General features: G+C 46.7%; 1 protein-coding gene across 1 annotated transcript in view; it reads left to right on the forward strand.

Annotated features, from left to right (window-relative positions):
- Window positions 1-18,915, forward strand: part of EPG5 (ectopic P-granules 5 autophagy tethering factor) — a 90,327-nt gene that overhangs the window by 49,309 nt on the left and 22,103 nt on the right. Inside the window, exons 20-22 of the mRNA XM_068108534.2 lie at window positions 14,205-14,301; window positions 14,468-14,665; window positions 14,779-14,889. Of these exons, the coding sequence (XP_067964635.2) occupies window positions 14,205-14,301; window positions 14,468-14,665; window positions 14,779-14,889 (406 nt within the window). The remainder of the gene's footprint in view (window positions 1-14,204; window positions 14,302-14,467; window positions 14,666-14,778; window positions 14,890-18,915) is intronic.

Consider the following 18,915-nt stretch of genomic DNA (forward strand, 5'->3'; position numbering starts at 1 on the left):
AGGCGCAATTGGAGAGGAGTGTGAGGCGTGATTGGAGAGGAGTGTGAGGCGTGATTGGAGAGGAGTGTGAGGCGCGATTGGAGAGGAGTGTGAGGCGCGATTGGAGAGGAGTGTGAGGCGCAATTGGAGAGGAGTGTGAGGCGCGATTGGAGAGTGTGAGGCGCGATTGGAGAGTGTGAGGCACAATTGGAGAGGAGTGTGAGGTGCGATTGGAGAGGAGTGTGAGGCATGATTGGAGAGGAGTGTGAGGCACGATTGGAGATGAGTGATTGGAGGGGAGTGTGAGGCGCTATTGGAGAGGAGTGTGAGGCGTGATTGGAGAGGAGTGTGAGGCGTGATTGGAGAGGCGTGTGAGGGATTGGAGAGGAGAGGAGTGTGAGGGATTGGAGAGGTGAGGGATTGGAAAGGAGAGGAATGTGAGGGATTGGAGAGGAGAGGAGAGTGTCAGGTGGAGAGAGGAGAGTGTCAGGTGGAGAGAGGAGAGTGTCAGGTGGAGAGAGGAGAGTGTCAGGTGGAGACAGGAGAGTGTCAGGTGGAGACAGGAGAGTGTCAGGTGGAGAGGAGTGAGGGGTCACATATTATGTGAAATAAATAAATTGTGTTCATCACACCATTTCTGGATCTGATGACTTGCCAGTAACCATTTTGTAAAAATGAATGTGCAGCATCTAACTCAATATGTCGAAATGTCACACACATCCATGCCCGTGGGATTCCCATGGGTGACCCCGCTAGTATATATATATACTGTGTACATACACACACAGGTACTAACAGGTTGTGCAGCAAGTGCTGTGATGGGACTCGATCTGCGCCGTGCTGCACCGTCAAGTTTGGGGGTCCGATCTGTATGTGTGTGTGTGTGTGTATATATATATATATATATGTATATATATATATATATATATATATATATATATATATTTATAAACAGGAATCAAATTCCTGTGAGGGGCGAAGTGTGAAAAAATTCTGACTCAATGCGGGGCTCGAACCACGGACCTCCGTTGATTACGCGTCAACAGCCCACTGCGCTATTGAGGCAGCCGCAATCTCCTCAGAACTTTTCACACTTAACACTGCGAGCTTTATAATGGCCGATGTCTTACGTGCCTGCTAGGCAGACCCCAAATGTTAGCGTAAGTATATGTATGCGTATGTATGTGTGTATAAGCAGAAATGCATATATATATATATATATATATATATATATATATATATATATATATATATATATATATATATATATATATATATATATATATATATATATGTATATACAGACTTGGCATTTAATATAGAATATTTTTTTTGTGGGGGTGAACTTACTTTTCAAGATGACTTAGAACCAAAAGTTCATTGGAATTATGTTGAAATTATTCTAGATTTTGTTAATGTGACCTTTAAAAGAAACAAAAACCACATTTGACATTTCGAAACAAAAATTGATCCTTGAAAGTGATGTAAACTGATATCGAACTGAATTCATGGACAGCACTGTGTTAAACTTCTGTACGTTTTCCAGAAGTATCTCTTTATTTTGCACATTAGACAAATTTTTTTTCAACAAAAACAAAAGCTAAATTATGACTGGGATTACGTACAGTAAAATTTCAGTTCGGTACTTCGTGTAACCCCCACGAGCATTCAGGAGAGCATGTACACGTCGAAGCATGCTGTTCATGAGATTTGCCAAGGTTTGGACAGGAATCGCTTGCCATGCAGTGACAATAGTCTGCTGCAATTCACGCACAGAGGTAGGCTGCTGGTCCAAGTTGTCGATTTGACGCGTTAATTCTGCCCACAAGTTCTCTATCGGATTCATATCCGGGGACATGGCAGGCCACTCCATATGCTCTACACCACGGTCAGCAAGAAAGTGTTGGATCATGCGAGCACGATGAGGCCGTGCATTGTCATCTTGGAAGACAAAGTTTCCTCGAAAGGCTGCACGAGCAAATGGAAGCAATGTTTTAATGTATATACAGACTTGGCATTTAATATGGAATTTTTTTTCTTTTCTTGACTTGGGTTTACATTCTGAACACGGTATATCAATCTGGTGAGTTTCTTTTACACTTCGGTGATTTCTTTGTTAAAAGAACCATGTCACTGATTGTCTGTCGCAGCAAGAAGTCGATAACAGGATTATATCACAGGTGGCGTGACAAAATGTACGGACAGGTACATTTGACGATTGGCTTCACAATTGGGTATATAAGGGTTGTTGCGTTCTGTATTAGTGGAAAACAACTGCTGCACGTCTACAAAAGTTATTGCCGCTTACCCTGGAGATGGTCCGTCAACTCGACAATGCTGTTTGTCATTTAGTGGTGGCTTTACGAAATTCTGGCATGAAACAGCGTGCTATTGCTCGGCAGTATGGCATCACTCAAGGTCAGGTGTCATAGATCCTCAAACGAAATGCTCAGAGGGGTGTCCCAACTCCAATACCGAGGTCAGGACGTCCCCGCAGAACCACAAGGAGGGATGATCGCCAGCTGCACCGGTTAGTCCGCAATGGCCGTACCAAGTCAGCTAATCGGCTTAGGGCTGAGTGGCAGCAACTGACAAATGTGCCTGTATCCAGAAGGCTAGTCAACCAACGACTGGTTCAAGCAGGCTATCGTGCCAGGCGTCCCCTGAGAAAGCCATGCCTGACCAGACAACACAGCCAGCACCGATTGCAGTGGGCCAGAGAGCACCGTCAATGGCAGCCAGGACACTGGAATCACGTGACATTCAGTGACGAGTCTAGGTTTCTGGTCTATCGTCAATATGGCCGTGTCCGAGTGCGCAGACAAGTGCATGAAGCCTACAACGAAGATTGTATAGTGCCAAGAGTCCAAGCTGGAGGTGATGGGGTGACCATTTGGGCTGCTTTTCATGCAGGGGGCAAAACTGACCTGGTTGTTCTGAATGGAAACCTGAACCAGTTCAAGCACAGGGCCATTCTGGAAGAAACATTGCTCCCATTTGTTCGTGCAGCCTTTCGAGGAAACTTTGTCTTCCAAGATGACAATGCACGGCCTCATCGTGCTCGCATTATCCAACACTTTCTTGCTGACCGTGGTGTAGAGCATATGGAGTGGCCTGCCATGTCCCCGGATATGAATCTGATAGAGAACTTGTGGGCAGAATTAACGCGTCAAATCGACAACTTGCACCAGCAGCCTGCCTCTGTGCGTGAAATGCAGCAGGCTATTGTAACTGCATGGCAAGCTATTCCTGTCCAAACCTTGGCAAATCTCGTGAACAGCATGCCTCAACGTGTACGTGCTCTCCTGAATGCTCGTGGGGGATACACGAAGTACTGAACTGTAATTTTACTGTCCGTAATCCTAGTCGTAATTTAACTTTTGTTTTTGTTTAAAAAAATTTTTGGCGAATGTGCAAAATAAAGAGATACTTCTGGAAAACGTACAGATGTTTAACACAGTGCTGTCCGTGAATTGAGTTCGATATCAGTTTACATCACTTTCAAGGATCAATTTATTTGCTTCGAAATGTCAAATGTGGTTTTTGTTTCTTTTAAAGGTCACATTAACAAAATCTAGAATAATTTCAACATAATTCCAATGAACTTTTAGTTCTAAGTCATCTTGAAAAGTAAGTTCACGCCCACAAAAAAATATTCCATATTAAATGCCAAGTCTGTGTATATATCTATATATATATATGTGTGTGTGTATATATATATATATGTATATACACACACACACAAACACTTTTATGATGTTGCTGCATTACTACTGGATTTCATCAAGTAAAGGCTGATAAGGATAGTATGTTTTCCACCTTGGGAATTTAGGTGAGGCTGACATTGCAGGTGTCATTTCTTTGTCAGCTCAGCTCTTTTGCTTTGTTGAAGATATCGTTGAAGGTATATATATATATATATATATATATATATATATATATATATATATATATAGTAAGTTCACTATATATAGTATATATATAGTATTATATATATATATATATAGAATACTATATATAGTATATATATAGTATTCAGGTCGACTCCATATGATGAGTGGATACCAGAGATAACGTCACCGCGTGGCAGGCGGTGCGTATCGCTCCCAGCAAGGTGCAGCAGCAGCTGTATGGGACACCTTGCTGGCGGTTCTCCACTGATGATATGAAGGTCGCATAGTGACTGATATATATATATATATATATATATATATATATATATATATATATATATATATATATATATATATATATATATATATATATATATATCTCTATATATATATATATATATATATATATATATATATATATATATATATATCTCTATATATATATCTCTATATATATATATATCTCTATATATATATCTCTATATATATATATATCTATATATCTATCTATCTATCTATCTATCTATATATATATATTGTTACAGACGCGGTTTTAGATGTTAGTTTACCGAGCGGTTTGGTATTACCGCGTCCGAACAGTTACTCCCCGATTAGAACCCGATCCCGCCCGATTCCACTCGAACGTTGGCCAAATCGCGCTATGCTAAATCAATGAAGGAAAGGACACAACGGCTGGGATAAATGACACGACACAAGGGGTACAGTTCTCAAGACCTCCGGAGGAGGATATAATTGGTGATGCAGAAAAGGGGTAGATTACACGGTAAGAGGTAAAGCACAGAAAAGATGGGCACTTAAACACAGTCTTATCTATCCCCGACAGACCACAGACAAACGGGACAAGACTGACTTACACGGGGATTGATGGCAGGGAAGGACAGGCAGTCGATAGCACAAGGTGCACCTTGGCTCAGGGGCAGAATCAAACGCGGTCCGGTCCAGAGATGCGGGGAGGTATTTCAGCGCTCGGAGGTGGCGTCTTCTCTCTCCAAGCTGAGGGCGCATCTGACGTCACCTCCCTCTTCCTGCGCATGCTCAGCGGGGAGTGACACGCCCTCGGCTCGTTGTCTCCGCCCCAGATGGAATCGGTCCGCCGCTTCTATTGGGTGCGGGGGGTTACCGGGCTCCGCCCTTGACGAGGAGCTGACAGCGAGCCCCTGCGTGGTAACCCCGTCGGAGCACATGTTCAATGGCGGCTAACCAAGCCGGAGTGAGGACGCACACTCCCCGCGCCGCCGCCGCTGTTGTTGTTGTTGTTGTTGTACCATGAGGAAGAGCTGCGGGGAGGTATTGGGAGGTCCTAAACTTTCTAACGGTGCCATGCAATCACATTCTGGTGCAACGAAGAGTCAGAATTAATGGAAACGAGTCCTTAACTGACATAGACTAAGAATAACTAGCAAGATGTCCTATAGTTGTCTACGTGAGATGCGGTGGACCTGGATGCGACATTTAATGGGGGAAATAGGGGGAGGTCGGGGCTACAGAGTGTTGTTTACAGAAAATGGGACTAGGGAATGGGGGATTGGGGATAGTTGGGAAGTATTGGGGAAATAGGGGAATATTTACAAGCGGATATGGATGGAGGCCAATCTCATATCCGCAACAATATATATATATATATATATATATATATATATATATATATATATATATATATATATATATACATCTATCTATCTCTATCTATATATATATATATATATATATATATATATATATATATATATATATATATATATATATATATATATATATATATATATATATATATATATATATATATCTATATATTGTTACAGACACGACTTTGATGTTAAGGTGGGCCGAGCGGAATGGCCGTCGTGTCCGCACAAATTACCCGACTATACTCGACGTTGACGAAGTCGCGCTACGCTGGCTCAATAAGAAAAAGAAGACACCCGGCTGGGTTATAATGACACAATACGACACCAGGGGTTCAGTTCTCAAGACCTCCGGAGGAGGTTATATTAAGGCGGAAGGTTAGATTACAACTACAAGAGGTACATCATAGGAAGACAGGCACTTAGACACAACCTTATATTATTCCCGACAGACCACAGAGAAACAGGACAAAAACTGACTCACACGGGGTTTGATGGCAAGGAAAGCGGGTATTCGATGGCCAGCACAAGGTGCACCTTGTGCTCAGGGACAGGATGGCGCGGCCCAAAAGATGCAGGAGGTCTCTCAGCGCTCGAGGTGGCGTCTTGTCGTCTCAAGCTGGGGGCGAATCTCTCGTCACATCCGACGCGTGGCCGCGTATATCCGGCGGGGAGTGACACGCCCTCGGCTCGTTAGCTCCGCCTCGTGGAATCGGCACGTTGCTTCTCATTGGGTGCGTGCGGGGGGGTTACTGGCTCCGCCCCCGACGAGGAGCTGACAGCCAGCCCCTTCGGGGTAACCCCGTGGAGCGCATGGTCTGGAGCTAATCGAGCCGGTGTGAGGACGCATCCTCCCCCGCTCCGCCGCCATCCCCTCTGTTGTTGTTGTAATTGTTGTTGTAGTTGTTGTTATTGTTGTTGTTTGGGGAAGAAGATGGGAGGAGGTATGGGAAAGGTCCTAAACTCACTACTGATGCCATATAATCACATTCTGGTGCAACGAAGAGTCATAATTAATGGAAACGAGGCCTTAACTGACATAGATTAAGAATAACTAGGAAGATGTCCGAAAGTTGGCTACGTGTGGTGCGGTGGACCTGGGCACGACATTTAATGGGGGAATAAGGGGAAGGTCGGCTCTACTGATTGTTATTTACATGCAATGGGACTAGGGAATGGGGGATTGGGGAAAGTTGGGGAGTATTGGAGAAAATAGGGGAATATTTACAAGCGGATATGGAGGCCAAATTCCATATTCGCAACATTGCACCCTTCTCTACCCTCGGGGCGTCCCGACCCGATAAATTTTTACCTACTTTAGTGTGGCACGCAATGTAGTTCCCTCTACTATTAACTCTACCCTGAGTGCGACAGTTTTACAGATATTCACAAATGAGTAAATATGTCCCCCTGCGACGTTGCACCCTTCTCCTCACAGAAACACACCCACAGGATAACCGAATCCGGAAAGAATTCGCAAACTACACATACAGCCGGTAGGGAACATTATTTACAAGATTACGCTGATATCTACTCTACGATCCAGGACCTGTTTTTGGAGGAACACATGCAGATGTTATGCATAGAGAGAGCGCGCTTGCCAACATCGATACACCAACCCACGAGTGCTCTGTGGCCGACGGCCTTTAATAACGTGCAGAGCACCCTTTCCGAGCATCAACAGCACCACCCCACCACCAATCGGTGCAGTCACCATTGTTCAATGATTAAAAATAAATGCGACAACCCCTAACCCTGCAGGTGTCTCTTGCTCTTCTTGTGGTGCACTTGGTGTCAACTAAAAGTGGTTCACCTGTATGGCATAGGTGCCACGTTGACCCATAGGTCCATCCACGGGTGGTGCTTGGCCGCAAAAGAACTACGGTCCATTGTGGGTGGCCACCAACATTGCGGTCCATATGGTGTATCGATCCAGGCAGCAAGCAGCGAAAGTGCAGGCCCACAACTGCGTAGCCAGCACCTCTCTCTCCTCTCTCTCTACCCCAAAGCCAGATCCTCGGAGGTGGGAGACAAAAGAAGAAACAAGTGAGTAAGGTGGTAAGGGCGCAAAAGTGCACGCAATATAAGGTAATGCACACTGGGGGCACATGGGAACCAGGTGAGACAGGTACGTTCCTATCGTACGCCCCCCCCCCCACCAGGTAACCTACATGGCCCCTCCCTTACCCCTTACTGTATCCACAAAACACAACACTACCCATAAACATCTACTTTACAAATCAACAAACATCCCTACTGTCTTCCCCGTTCCTCCCATATACCAAATTCGTCTTCTCTCCCTCCTAACCAATCAAATTTGCCATTTTCAACTCTCATCAAAATTTGCCATCTCCAACTCAACATCAAAATTTGCCATCACCAATTCATCATCAGTCCCTCCTAGGGAGGGAGAGATGGAATCACCCCAATGTCTCATCCACGTCGTGATGCGTCTCACAAATCCAACAGCAATTCTCATTTCTGCAACACAACAAAGAAAACACAGGTGTGGAGTCATCATCATCACCACAGGTAAGTGGCTGCGTATGGTGCGACAGGTTCTTCAATCCTAACTATTTCCTAAATGACTTTAACAACTTTACACTACCCGGGGTCTCTCTCCGGCCAAACCATTGGCCCTCTTACACTATGGGTTCTAAAAACCAATTCCCATTGGCCAAACTGTGGTGCTCTTCAATTTGGGGTCTCACTCCCCCGATTCATCTCCCGGTGCCCTCGTACAATTTCTGGGCTGCGACGTGTACCTCTCCCAGTGGGTCTACCCACCTGCACACCTCCACCACTGCAGTTGCCCCCGAGCTTACCTGCTCCTTACCCTAACCTAACTAACTGGGGCAGGCCCTCTGGCTCTCTCCCCACTCCGTGCCCTCTCTGGCACTGGGCTACCCGGGTCCATCCTCCGGATCCTCGGGCCCCATCCACAACTCTACCGGCTCCCAGAGCCCACCTGCGGCCTCACCTGGCCGACATCCTCACAGTGGTGGAGTGCCCAACCAACTACACACACTAACAGGCTACACGCCCAGCCATTTCCACAACACTAATGCACCCATCCACAACACCATTCTGCAACCGCACCACAAATGCCAATATCCAACCACAATTTACCTGTACCCTCTACCTAACACTTACACTACCCGCCCCGGGTACTCGTGAAAGGGGTCCACTCTTCCCCCATCCACACCTTCGCACCACGCACACCACTCCATACCACTTACTCCAACTCTCTCCACACACCTGTACTTGCACCCTGTGCTCTCACACCTGGTGCCACCTGCACCCTTCTCTCCCCAAGCGCATTCGCGCTGATCCACACACTCACTACTCATACACTGCTCCACACACCTGTCCAATTGCACACCTGTGCAATCACACCTGTTCAATTCTCACAAACACGGCATCATCTCAGCTAACTACTCCCTTCTGAAACTTGCGCTTCCCAGTCGTCCCTTTAAACTATTGCGCTCCCTCGTCATTATCATCCATACTAATCTACCTGCGTCCCCACTACAGGTATCAGTCACTACCTAACCTTATCGTCACCTAATGTCAATCCTCGCTAGATCCCTACACACCATATCCTAACCCACCCGGGCTAGTTTTCACTGCCATACACCCCCATAAGCTATAGCGCATTTGCCCCACCTGTGAGGGATGGTGGATTTGCCATCCCACCACATCGGGGGTCTCTCACTACCAATTTTGCACATCAAATTTCAACAAATTAAAAATTTGCCAATCACTGCCCATCATCTGCCAATCACTACTGCCAATCCCTTGCCAATCATCAAATTTTGTTTTTCTCTAATTTTGGGTCCAAAACACTAACCTCATCACCCAGTCGACTCACTAATACCTCTCGGTGCGCCAATCCCTGTCCAAAGCCCGGCTTCGTAAAGCCAAGCAATGGATGCTGGTTGTGTTGTGCCAGCGGCTGGATGCATCCCGCATTCGGTGCAGGGAAGGAGGTTTACCCGGGCCGAGATCCCACGCACCATCTCGGCACGGAGCCATCCCATGGCTCGATCTCGGCCTGCCGGAATGCCTCACCAAAAAGTGGTCGCCATGACGACCCTTCCTATCGGGCTGCCCGCTCCGCCTAGTGGAGCACGGACGCGGCCGTTCAAAGCGAGGCCCAGCACGCACCGAGGGCCCGATTCGGCTATAAGTCGTTCTAAACTCTACCCCGTCTAACGTCGATGCTTCCCCTGGACGCTTACACCCCGCAGCCCGTTCCTTGCTCACACATCCAGCCGTGCCCATGCTCCTCGTACCTTTCCTTACACACCCAGGTACACCCATTCCACTCACAGCCTTGGTCACACACCTGACCACCGAACACTTTGGCACACACTCGTTGGTAGCACACCTCACCAATACACCTCTTCGCGCCCCCTCCGCGGTCACCTCCTCTGTGACAATCACAGGTGTGCCCTCATTCGCACACCCAACCACGTGCCTCACCACTAATTCCAGCGTGCATTCCCACTCACGCTCTACCATTCCAGGTGTGCATCCTTCCATCCCAGGTGTACATCCTCGCTCACCTGTCACAACTAACTCACGCTCCATGTCACTCTCACTACTTTCACCTCCACTCGTGACAACGCACTCACCCTTACTCTTGACAGCACACTCTTTCCCCATGCACCTGTCCGTCACACACCTTTCTCGCGCACACTCTCCCGTTACACCCTCTGTAACACTCACCACAGGTGGACACTCTTCCTTACTTCTGACAGCGCACTCTTTCCTCATGCACCTGTCCGTCACACACCTTTCTCGCGCACACTCTTGCGTTACACCCTCTGTAACACTCACCACAGGTGGACACTCTTCCTTACTTCTGACAGCGCACTCTTTCCTCATGCACCTGTCCGTCACACACCTTTCTCGCACACACTCTCCCGTCACACCCTCTGTAACACTCACCACACCGCGCTTCCATGTGCCCCCTCGCACACGCGCTACGACCGACTCACTCTCGCCAGCACACTCACTCCTTGGCACGCACTTTTTCCTCACACACCCCAGAGTCGGACTTTCTCGCACACCTCCTTTTTCGCACACCAGACCTGTCGCACACTTCACCAACGGCCTCTCACGAACACCCGGGTCTATCTCGACCCCCAAGCTTCTTAAATCCCCTGGCGCATCATACGCACGACCATATTGGTCACCACTTACACCGGGTCCTCTTCCTCTTCGCTTCTCCTCCATCACCTGCGAATCCCTCATCCGGTTAATGAGCACATCATCACGATCCAAACACAGACTTTGGACCAATTCTTTTATCTCCTCTTTTATCTCTTTCTTATCCCCTCTCCGTCGCTTCTTAATTTCGCTCATCCCTTCTTCCACTTCTTCTAATTTGTGCCTCACCTCTTTTATTCCCCGGTACGTCTCCTCAAGCTCGTCCTCCAAGGCTACCTTGACCGTTTCCAGGTGCGTCCTCACCTGCCGGTCCTTCGTCTCCATTACCTCTACCACCTCGTCCAACCTCGTTGTCAGTCCCTCACGTACCATCTGACATTCCCTCTTTGTCGCTATCAAGTCATCTTTTAGTTCTTTCTGTGTCGCCTTTAAACCTCCTAATACCGCAGTGTTCCTTTGAACCTGCTCCACTAACTCCGTCTGTCCCACCGTCAGCTGCTCCACCTCCTGCGTCAGGTCCTCTATGCCCCCTTGTAACTTTACAGTCGCCTTTCTCACCTCCTTTTCCATGTGCTCCTCACAGTGCCTCACCTCCTCGCGCACTCCTCCGACCTCCTCACTCACTCCTCTTCTGATCTCCTCTCCCATCACTTGCATCTCCTGCCCAGATGCCACCCTCATCTGCTCCATTTCCTCCCTGTGAGCATCCAGTTTGGTCTCTACCCCCATTCTGACCCCCTCTATCTGCTGCTCCATTTGTTTAACTTCCCTTTCCGCTTGGTCCCTCATGTCCCTCAATTTGCCTTCCATACTGTTTTCTAACCCCTCTAACCCATTTTTCACTCCCTCTATCTGATTCTCCTGGGCAGCCATTCTATTTTCTACCCCCTCTAACCCCTTTTGCATCCCTTCCATTTGATTCTCTTGAGCGGCCATTCTGTTTTCTACCCCCATTAACCCATTTCTCACCTCTTTTATCCCATTGTCTAACCCCTCAAAATTTTTGTCTACCTTCTCACCAGTACCCCTCGCTTCGTCCCTCATTACTCCCAATTGCTCACTCCGAGCCCTCGCTTCGTCCCTCATTACCCCCAATTGCTCACTCCGAGCCCTCGCTTCGTCCCTCATTACCCCCAATTGCTCACTCTGAGCATCCATCCGGTTCCCCATTACCCCCATTTGGTTTTCCAATCGCTCACTATTCTTTTCCATAAGGGCCGTCATTTGTATAAAAAAAAGTTCCAATCTTCCCAGCGGCGCTACTTCGGTCGCGGGCACGGTGACCAGCGAGGCGCCATTTTGCGCGCCCGCTTCTTCGTGCGTGACGGCGCTATTTTGCGAACCTGCCGCCCTCACTGCTTCGCTCTCCTCCTGTCCCTCATTTTGGTCCTGGATCGACCCTACCTCACTCTCCTTTACCGGACCCCAGCTGTCTTGATCCGCCATAGCGCGACTTGCAAAATTCGAGTTTCGTAAAACAAATCCAATTTTTTTTTTTCGTTATAATTTCGTCGAGCGCAGTACGCGCTCCGAATCGATTTTCCCTCCCAAAATTTGGGCCTAATAAATTTAGTCCCGGGTTCGAATTCCACTCCTCGACACCAATTGTTACTCTAATAGTACAATTGGTGTTCCAAAATTTGGGCTAAATAAATTTAGTCCCAGGTTCGAATCCAACTCCTGACAACCAATTGTTACAGACACGACTTTGATGTTAAGGTGGGCCGAGCGGAATGGCCGTCGTGTCCGCACAAATTACCCGACTATACTCGACGTTGACGAAGTCGCGCTACGCTGGCTCAATAAGAAAAAGAAGACACCCGGCTGGGTTATAATGACACAATACGACACCAGGGGTTCAGTTCTCAAGACCTCCGGAGGAGGTTATATTAAGGCGGAAGGTTAGATTACAACTACAAGAGGTACATCATAGGAAGACAGGCACTTAGACACAACCTTATATTATTCCCGACAGACCACAGAGAAACAGGACAAAAACTGACTCACACGGGGTTTGATGGCAAGGAAAGCGGGTATTCGATGGCCAGCACAAGGTGCACCTTGTGCTCAGGGACAGGATGGCGCGGCCCAAAAGATGCAGGAGGTCTCTCAGCGCTCGAGGTGGCGTCTTGTCGTCTCAAGCTGGGGGCGAATCTCTCGTCACATCCGACGCGTGGCCGCGTATATCCGGCGGGGAGTGACACGCCCTCGGCTCGTTAGCTCCGCCTCGTGGAATCGGCACGTTGCTTCTCATTGGGTGCGTGCGGGGGGGTTACTGGCTCCGCCCCCGACGAGGAGCTGACAGCCAGCCCCTTCGGGGTAACCCCGTGGAGCGCATGGTCTGGAGCTAATCGAGCCGGTGTGAGGACGCATCCTCCCCCGCTCCGCCGCCATCCCCTCTGTTGTTGTTGTAATTGTTGTTGTAGTTGTTGTTATTGTTGTTGTTTGGGGAAGAAGATGGGAGGAGGTATGGGAAAGGTCCTAAACTCACTACTGATGCCATATAATCACATTCTGGTGCAACGAAGAGTCATAATTAATGGAAACGAGGCCTTAACTGACATAGATTAAGAATAACTAGGAAGATGTCCGAAAGTTGGCTACGTGTGGTGCGGTGGACCTGGGCACGACATTTAATGGGGGAATAAGGGGAAGGTCGGCTCTACTGATTGTTATTTACATGCAATGGGACTAGGGAATGGGGGATTGGGGAAAGTTGGGGAGTATTGGAGAAAATAGGGGAATATTTACAAGCGGATATGGAGGCCAAATTCCATATTCGCAACAATATCTATATATCTATTGAAGGTTTAACATTTGAAACGTAAGCTGCACCTCATTGTCCATGGTAGCAACGGTATTCTTATGCTTCTGGGGATAGGGTTATCTATCCTGATGGGATGGAAATGGGAGACGTGCAAGATGATTATTATTATCATTATTATTATTATTATTATTTTCGATATGATGAGGCAAAATAATATATTGCCAACATGACAGGGTTTTTTTTTTTTTTTTTTTTTTTTTTTTTGTATACAAGATCGAGGCTCGTGAAAGAGTGAACATTAATCACACAGAAAGACAAACAGACACATAAAACAAATAACATCGGGAGCGGTAGACAAGATGGGGAGAGAGGGGGAAGGACACAAACACAACATTTGAGAGCAGGGACCGAGAGACATGGAGACATCGAGAGATCTGTGGGAGGGAGAGGGCTTTGGGGGGGAGGCATGTGAAGGGGGGGAGGCATGTGAAGGGGGGGAGGCATGTGAAGGGGGGGGGGGGGTGGGAGAGGTATAAACATATGGACACTGCCAGGATTTCCAGGAAATAAGTTGGAATTTCAAACAAGGTGGATCTGGGGTGAATTTAGTGGGGGTAGAAAAGATCAAGGTTATGGATGGGGGAAGATAAGAGATGAGAAGATAAGATAAGAGAAGATAAGATAAGAGATAAGAGATAAGAGAAGATAAGGGTATCATTTCATTCCCCTCTTTTTCTGTAACAGGTTTATGAAAACAATGCAGTTGTTTTTACAGCATGAGGGTTGGACCAGGCAGTCTGATCCAGGTAGCAACACGAGCCTTCTTGCTGCCGTCATTCAGGTGTGCTGTGTTTTACTACGTCCCTCTCCCTCCACCCCTTGACTTTGGCTTCAGCTGCTCAAATAAATATTCCTTTTCATATTAATTTCATATTTTTGATATAATATGGTAGTTTTTCTCATGTATGTTGAAAATGTACCCTTTTGATTTTGTGCCTCAACCACAGACGCACATTGCCAAGAGTGCAGAGCCTAATGCAGTTGGTGTTGCAGCCGTGCTGGACTTCTGGGCAAACATGCTAACTGCTGGACCTGTATGGCACCGTGACCCGCAGATTCGTCATCTGCTCGACCACGTATGTCGAGCGGCATTCTGCCACCACATGGGAGACGGCCTGATGAAGATTTTCTACCAATTGCATGAGGTGGATTTTAAGTCTTTTGCTTGCCATTCGTTGTAATTTGGAGACTTCTGATCAACATTCTATTTTATTGTAATTCTGATCAACATTCTATCTTATTGAAAATGTAATTTCAGACTTCATTGGGTTGTCATGGAGACAAAGGCTTAATTTCATCTCTCATGAGCTGGGTAGTGACTGGAAACATCAGTCCCTCCTTCATAGAAGGCGATGCCAATGGAAAGGAGGTGAGTTTGCAATTCAATTTAGTTATTTTCTCAGAGGCACAAACTCTTTCTATAATGTAGGAGTCATGTCGGAATAACCCATAGGCTTCTGAAGGCAATGGGAGTGACCCAAAAGATAGGAAATTCTGATTTACGGGAAGTTAAAAAGCTGAATTGGCTAATCGTGAAACCGGTAGGGGCTAATAATATGCACAAAACAGCTCATTAATATTCGTGACCATGGAAGTACTGTAGCTGGCGATGTGTTGACTCAGGGAGGAATTAAAACCTCTATTGTTCTGACTGACAGTTTTGCTAACTACCGTAGTTTATTTAGCTTCGTCTTGTAACGAAGACGAGCCTGGTGTTGGCTTCGCGGTTAGGGTGCCGGCTTGGGATCCTCGGATCCTGGGTTCGAATCCCGGTCGATAGCTGAATTAACACCAGGGGGGTTGACTCAGCCTGTCATCCTTTCGAGGTCGGCAAATTGAGTACCAGCTTGCTGGGATGAATGATCACGGTGTGTACCCCGGTTTAGAATAGGTACACCGTATCCCTGCGCATCGTAAGAGGCGACCAAGGGTTGGTGTCAGGAAGGGCATCCGGCCATAAAAACATTGCCTCAAATAGGGAACCATGATTGTCATGGGGCCCGCAAGGCTAACCCCTGCTCTAGCGGGGAAAATGGCCTTAAAACGATCATTCATTCATTCTTGTAACGAAGATCAGATATGAATGAGGGAAAGAAAATGGGGAAATTAGCCAATTCGACTTGTACTCCACATCAACTTGTAGCTGAAAAATTCATTGCGATTTATGTGAATTACGGGATGTTTAAAATTGGCCAAGAACGTATGGAAACTACTAACGTTGAAGTGAAATAGCTGTCAGAAACATAGGTGAATGACCGAATTGTCATTCATATCTGATTAGAGAGAAAGAATGGCTTGAGGTTGATCATCCTGCATAGATCTCATTGTGAAATTTGTATGTCTTTGTTTGTCTTTGTGACTTGCGACAAAGGGTTATTATATGAAGTTCAACGATTTCAAATCTAGATAATTTCATGCTCTGACACGGACGGATGCACTGGCATTCTCCTGCAGAATTTGCTGGTACAATCTAGAATTCATGGTTCCGTCAGTGATAGCAAGCCGTCCGGGTCCTGAAGCAGCAAAGTAGCCCCAAACCATGATACTCCCACCACCATGCTTCATGTTTGGGATGAGGTTCTTATGTTGGAATGCAGTGTTTGGTTTTCGCCAAACATAACGGGGCCAAGGCAGAAGCGTTCACGTCGTGGCCCTGTTTCAACCAATTCTACCACCACCACGCACAGCAAGTAGTGTATACAACATTATCGTACTGCTGATTTTGATCAATTACCAACACCATGCCTGAAGACGGAAGTAGTCATCGATGTCAGAAACACGGGTCTTTTTCAAGACCGGCATTGACTGTTATATCGGCCAACGTTTAAGGGTTCTTTCTGGCTAAACAAAACATCCCTGCCACATTTTGCAATGAGCTGCCGTGTGATGTCCTCTGACTGCAGGAGTCACATAGAGGAAGTTCACATAGAGAACAACCGCTCTAAAAATACCAGGAATGGTCCTGGTTATTGAAAGACCTCATTGACAATATGGCAGTGCTGTATTTGTTAGAGCTGGTTCAGTTGTAGAAGCCACTTCTAAAACAGAGGAGGATAACATCGAAATTCTAACTGTAAAGCTGAACAAAGTAGTAGTGACCTCAGTGTACAAGCCACCTGGCACAGATTTCAGTTTCTCTAACCCTGTACCCAACCTGCACAGGAAACCACAGACCATCATTAGAGATTTAAATAGCCACAGTACCCAATGGGGGTACAAGGAGTCAAACAATGATGGAGAAGCAGTCGAAGAATGGATGGACACTAACCAGCTTGGTCTCATCCACGATCCCAAATTGCCAGCCTCCTTCCACAGTGCCCGTTGGAAGTGTAGTTGTAACCCAGAGCTTGCCATTGTCAACAACGACATCGCTGGCCTCTGCAAGAAGTTTGCCACAGACCCAATATGACAGACACAACACCGTCCTATTGGTATCCAGGTAAATGCAGCAGTGTTACCAACCATCGTACCATTCAAAAGGCGCTTCAACTTCAAGAAGGCCGATTGGAACGGTTTCACACGAGCACTTGACCGCAAGGTTAAACGCTTTAAACCACTACCTGTGCACTACAACCTGTTTGCAAAAGCTGTCCAGGAAACAGCCAGAAGGAAGATCCCCTGAGGTTGCAGAATACACTACATCCCTGGTCTCACCAAGGGGAATTCTGAACTCCATTGGGAGTATGTCTCAATGTTTGAATCTGACCCCTTTTCAGAGGAAACAATCTTTACTGGTGAGAGGGTGACGTTAAGTATCTCTCAAGAGCGTCAAAACACCTGGAACACCTTGATAGAGACAACAGATCTTACAAAAAACAGCAAGAAGGCATGGTCTCTCATACGCAAACTTGGAGGTGATCCCAAGAAAGCTGCCCAACATCCAAACGTGTCTGCTCAACATCCAAAGTTGCACACCAGTTGCTCCAAAATGGAAAAATCAACAAGAAACAACCAAGAGCACAACTAGATAGGAAGAAGTACAGCGATAACCTTGGCTTTACTAGACCATTCACCATGAAAGAGCTGGAAACTGGTATATCTACTCTAAAACACGGGAAAGCAATTGGTCTTGACAACATGCCAACAGAGCAGATAAAGCATTTTGGACAGCAAGCAAAGACATGGCTCCTACAATTGCTTAACCACTGTCTGGAAACACACAAGCTTCCTAAGATTTGGCAGAAGGCACATGTAATAGCACTATTAAAGGTCAGAATAGATCCCTCAGATCTTAAGAGTTTTCGACCAATTTCACTGCTTTGCCACAACTATAAGCTGTTTGAACGCCTGATACTCAATAGGATAACACCAACTGTAGACAAGATCATTCCAGAGCAAGCAGGTTTCCGTGCTAGCAAATCAACAACAAGCCAACTGCTCAACCTCACACAACATATTGAAGATGGTTTTGAGCAAGGGCTGGTAACAGGCGCTGTTTTTGTAGACCTTTCAGCAGCATATGATACAGTGAACCATAGGCGTCCCCTCTGCAAGATCCTAGAGATGATAAAAGATATTCACTTAACAGAGCTGTGAGAAAGCATGCTTCAGAATCGCCGGTTCTATGTTGAACTAGATGGGAAGCGCAGCAGGTGTCGTATACAGAAGAATGGTCTTCCTCAGGGAAGCATGCTTGCACCGTTGCTGTACAACATCTACACAAATGACCAACCTATAGATGGTGTTACATGCCACTTTATATATGCTGATGACTTATGTGTCACTGCCCAAAGACTGATTTTAACACTGTGGAGAAAACGGTCTGAGGCCTTGGAAGGACTAATATCCTACTATGAAGAAAACCACCTTCACACAAACCCAACAAAGACGCAAGTTTGTGCATACCACCTCAGAAACCGTGAAGCCAAACGCCAGCTTAAAGTAACTTGGTGTGGAGCAGCACTGAGGCATTGCGAGCACCCCAACTATTTAGGAGTCACTCTTGACCGATGCCTTACCTTCAAGAACCACATCAAGAAGACAAAGGCAAAAGTGAGCGCATGAAACAACATCCTGAATTAGCTCACGAACACAAGATGGGGAGCAAGCTCAAAATCATTGAGAACCAGTGTACCTGCTCTTTGCGATACGACTGCTAAATACGTCTGCCCTGTATGGGAAAGGTCTACTCATGCTAAGAACATGGATGCCGTTCTGAATGGAAGCTGTCGATGTATCACAGGTTGTTTAAAACCAACAAACACCAACAGCCTACATACCTTGGTGGGTATAGCTCCCCCTGATATAAGAAGAACGGTAGCCAGCAAGAAAGAGCGACTCTATCAAACATCAGATGAGAAGCACTCTCTGCATGGTCATACATCTACACTCAGCCGCCGAAAGTCAAGGAAGAGCTTCATGAACAGTGTCGTTTCATTACAATCAACCCCATCTG

This window comes from Myxine glutinosa, chromosome 2, assembly GCF_964187855.1.
Source record: "Myxine glutinosa chromosome 2, kmMyxGlut1.1, whole genome shotgun sequence".
NCBI lineage: Eukaryota > Metazoa > Chordata > Myxini > Myxiniformes > Myxinidae > Myxine > Myxine glutinosa.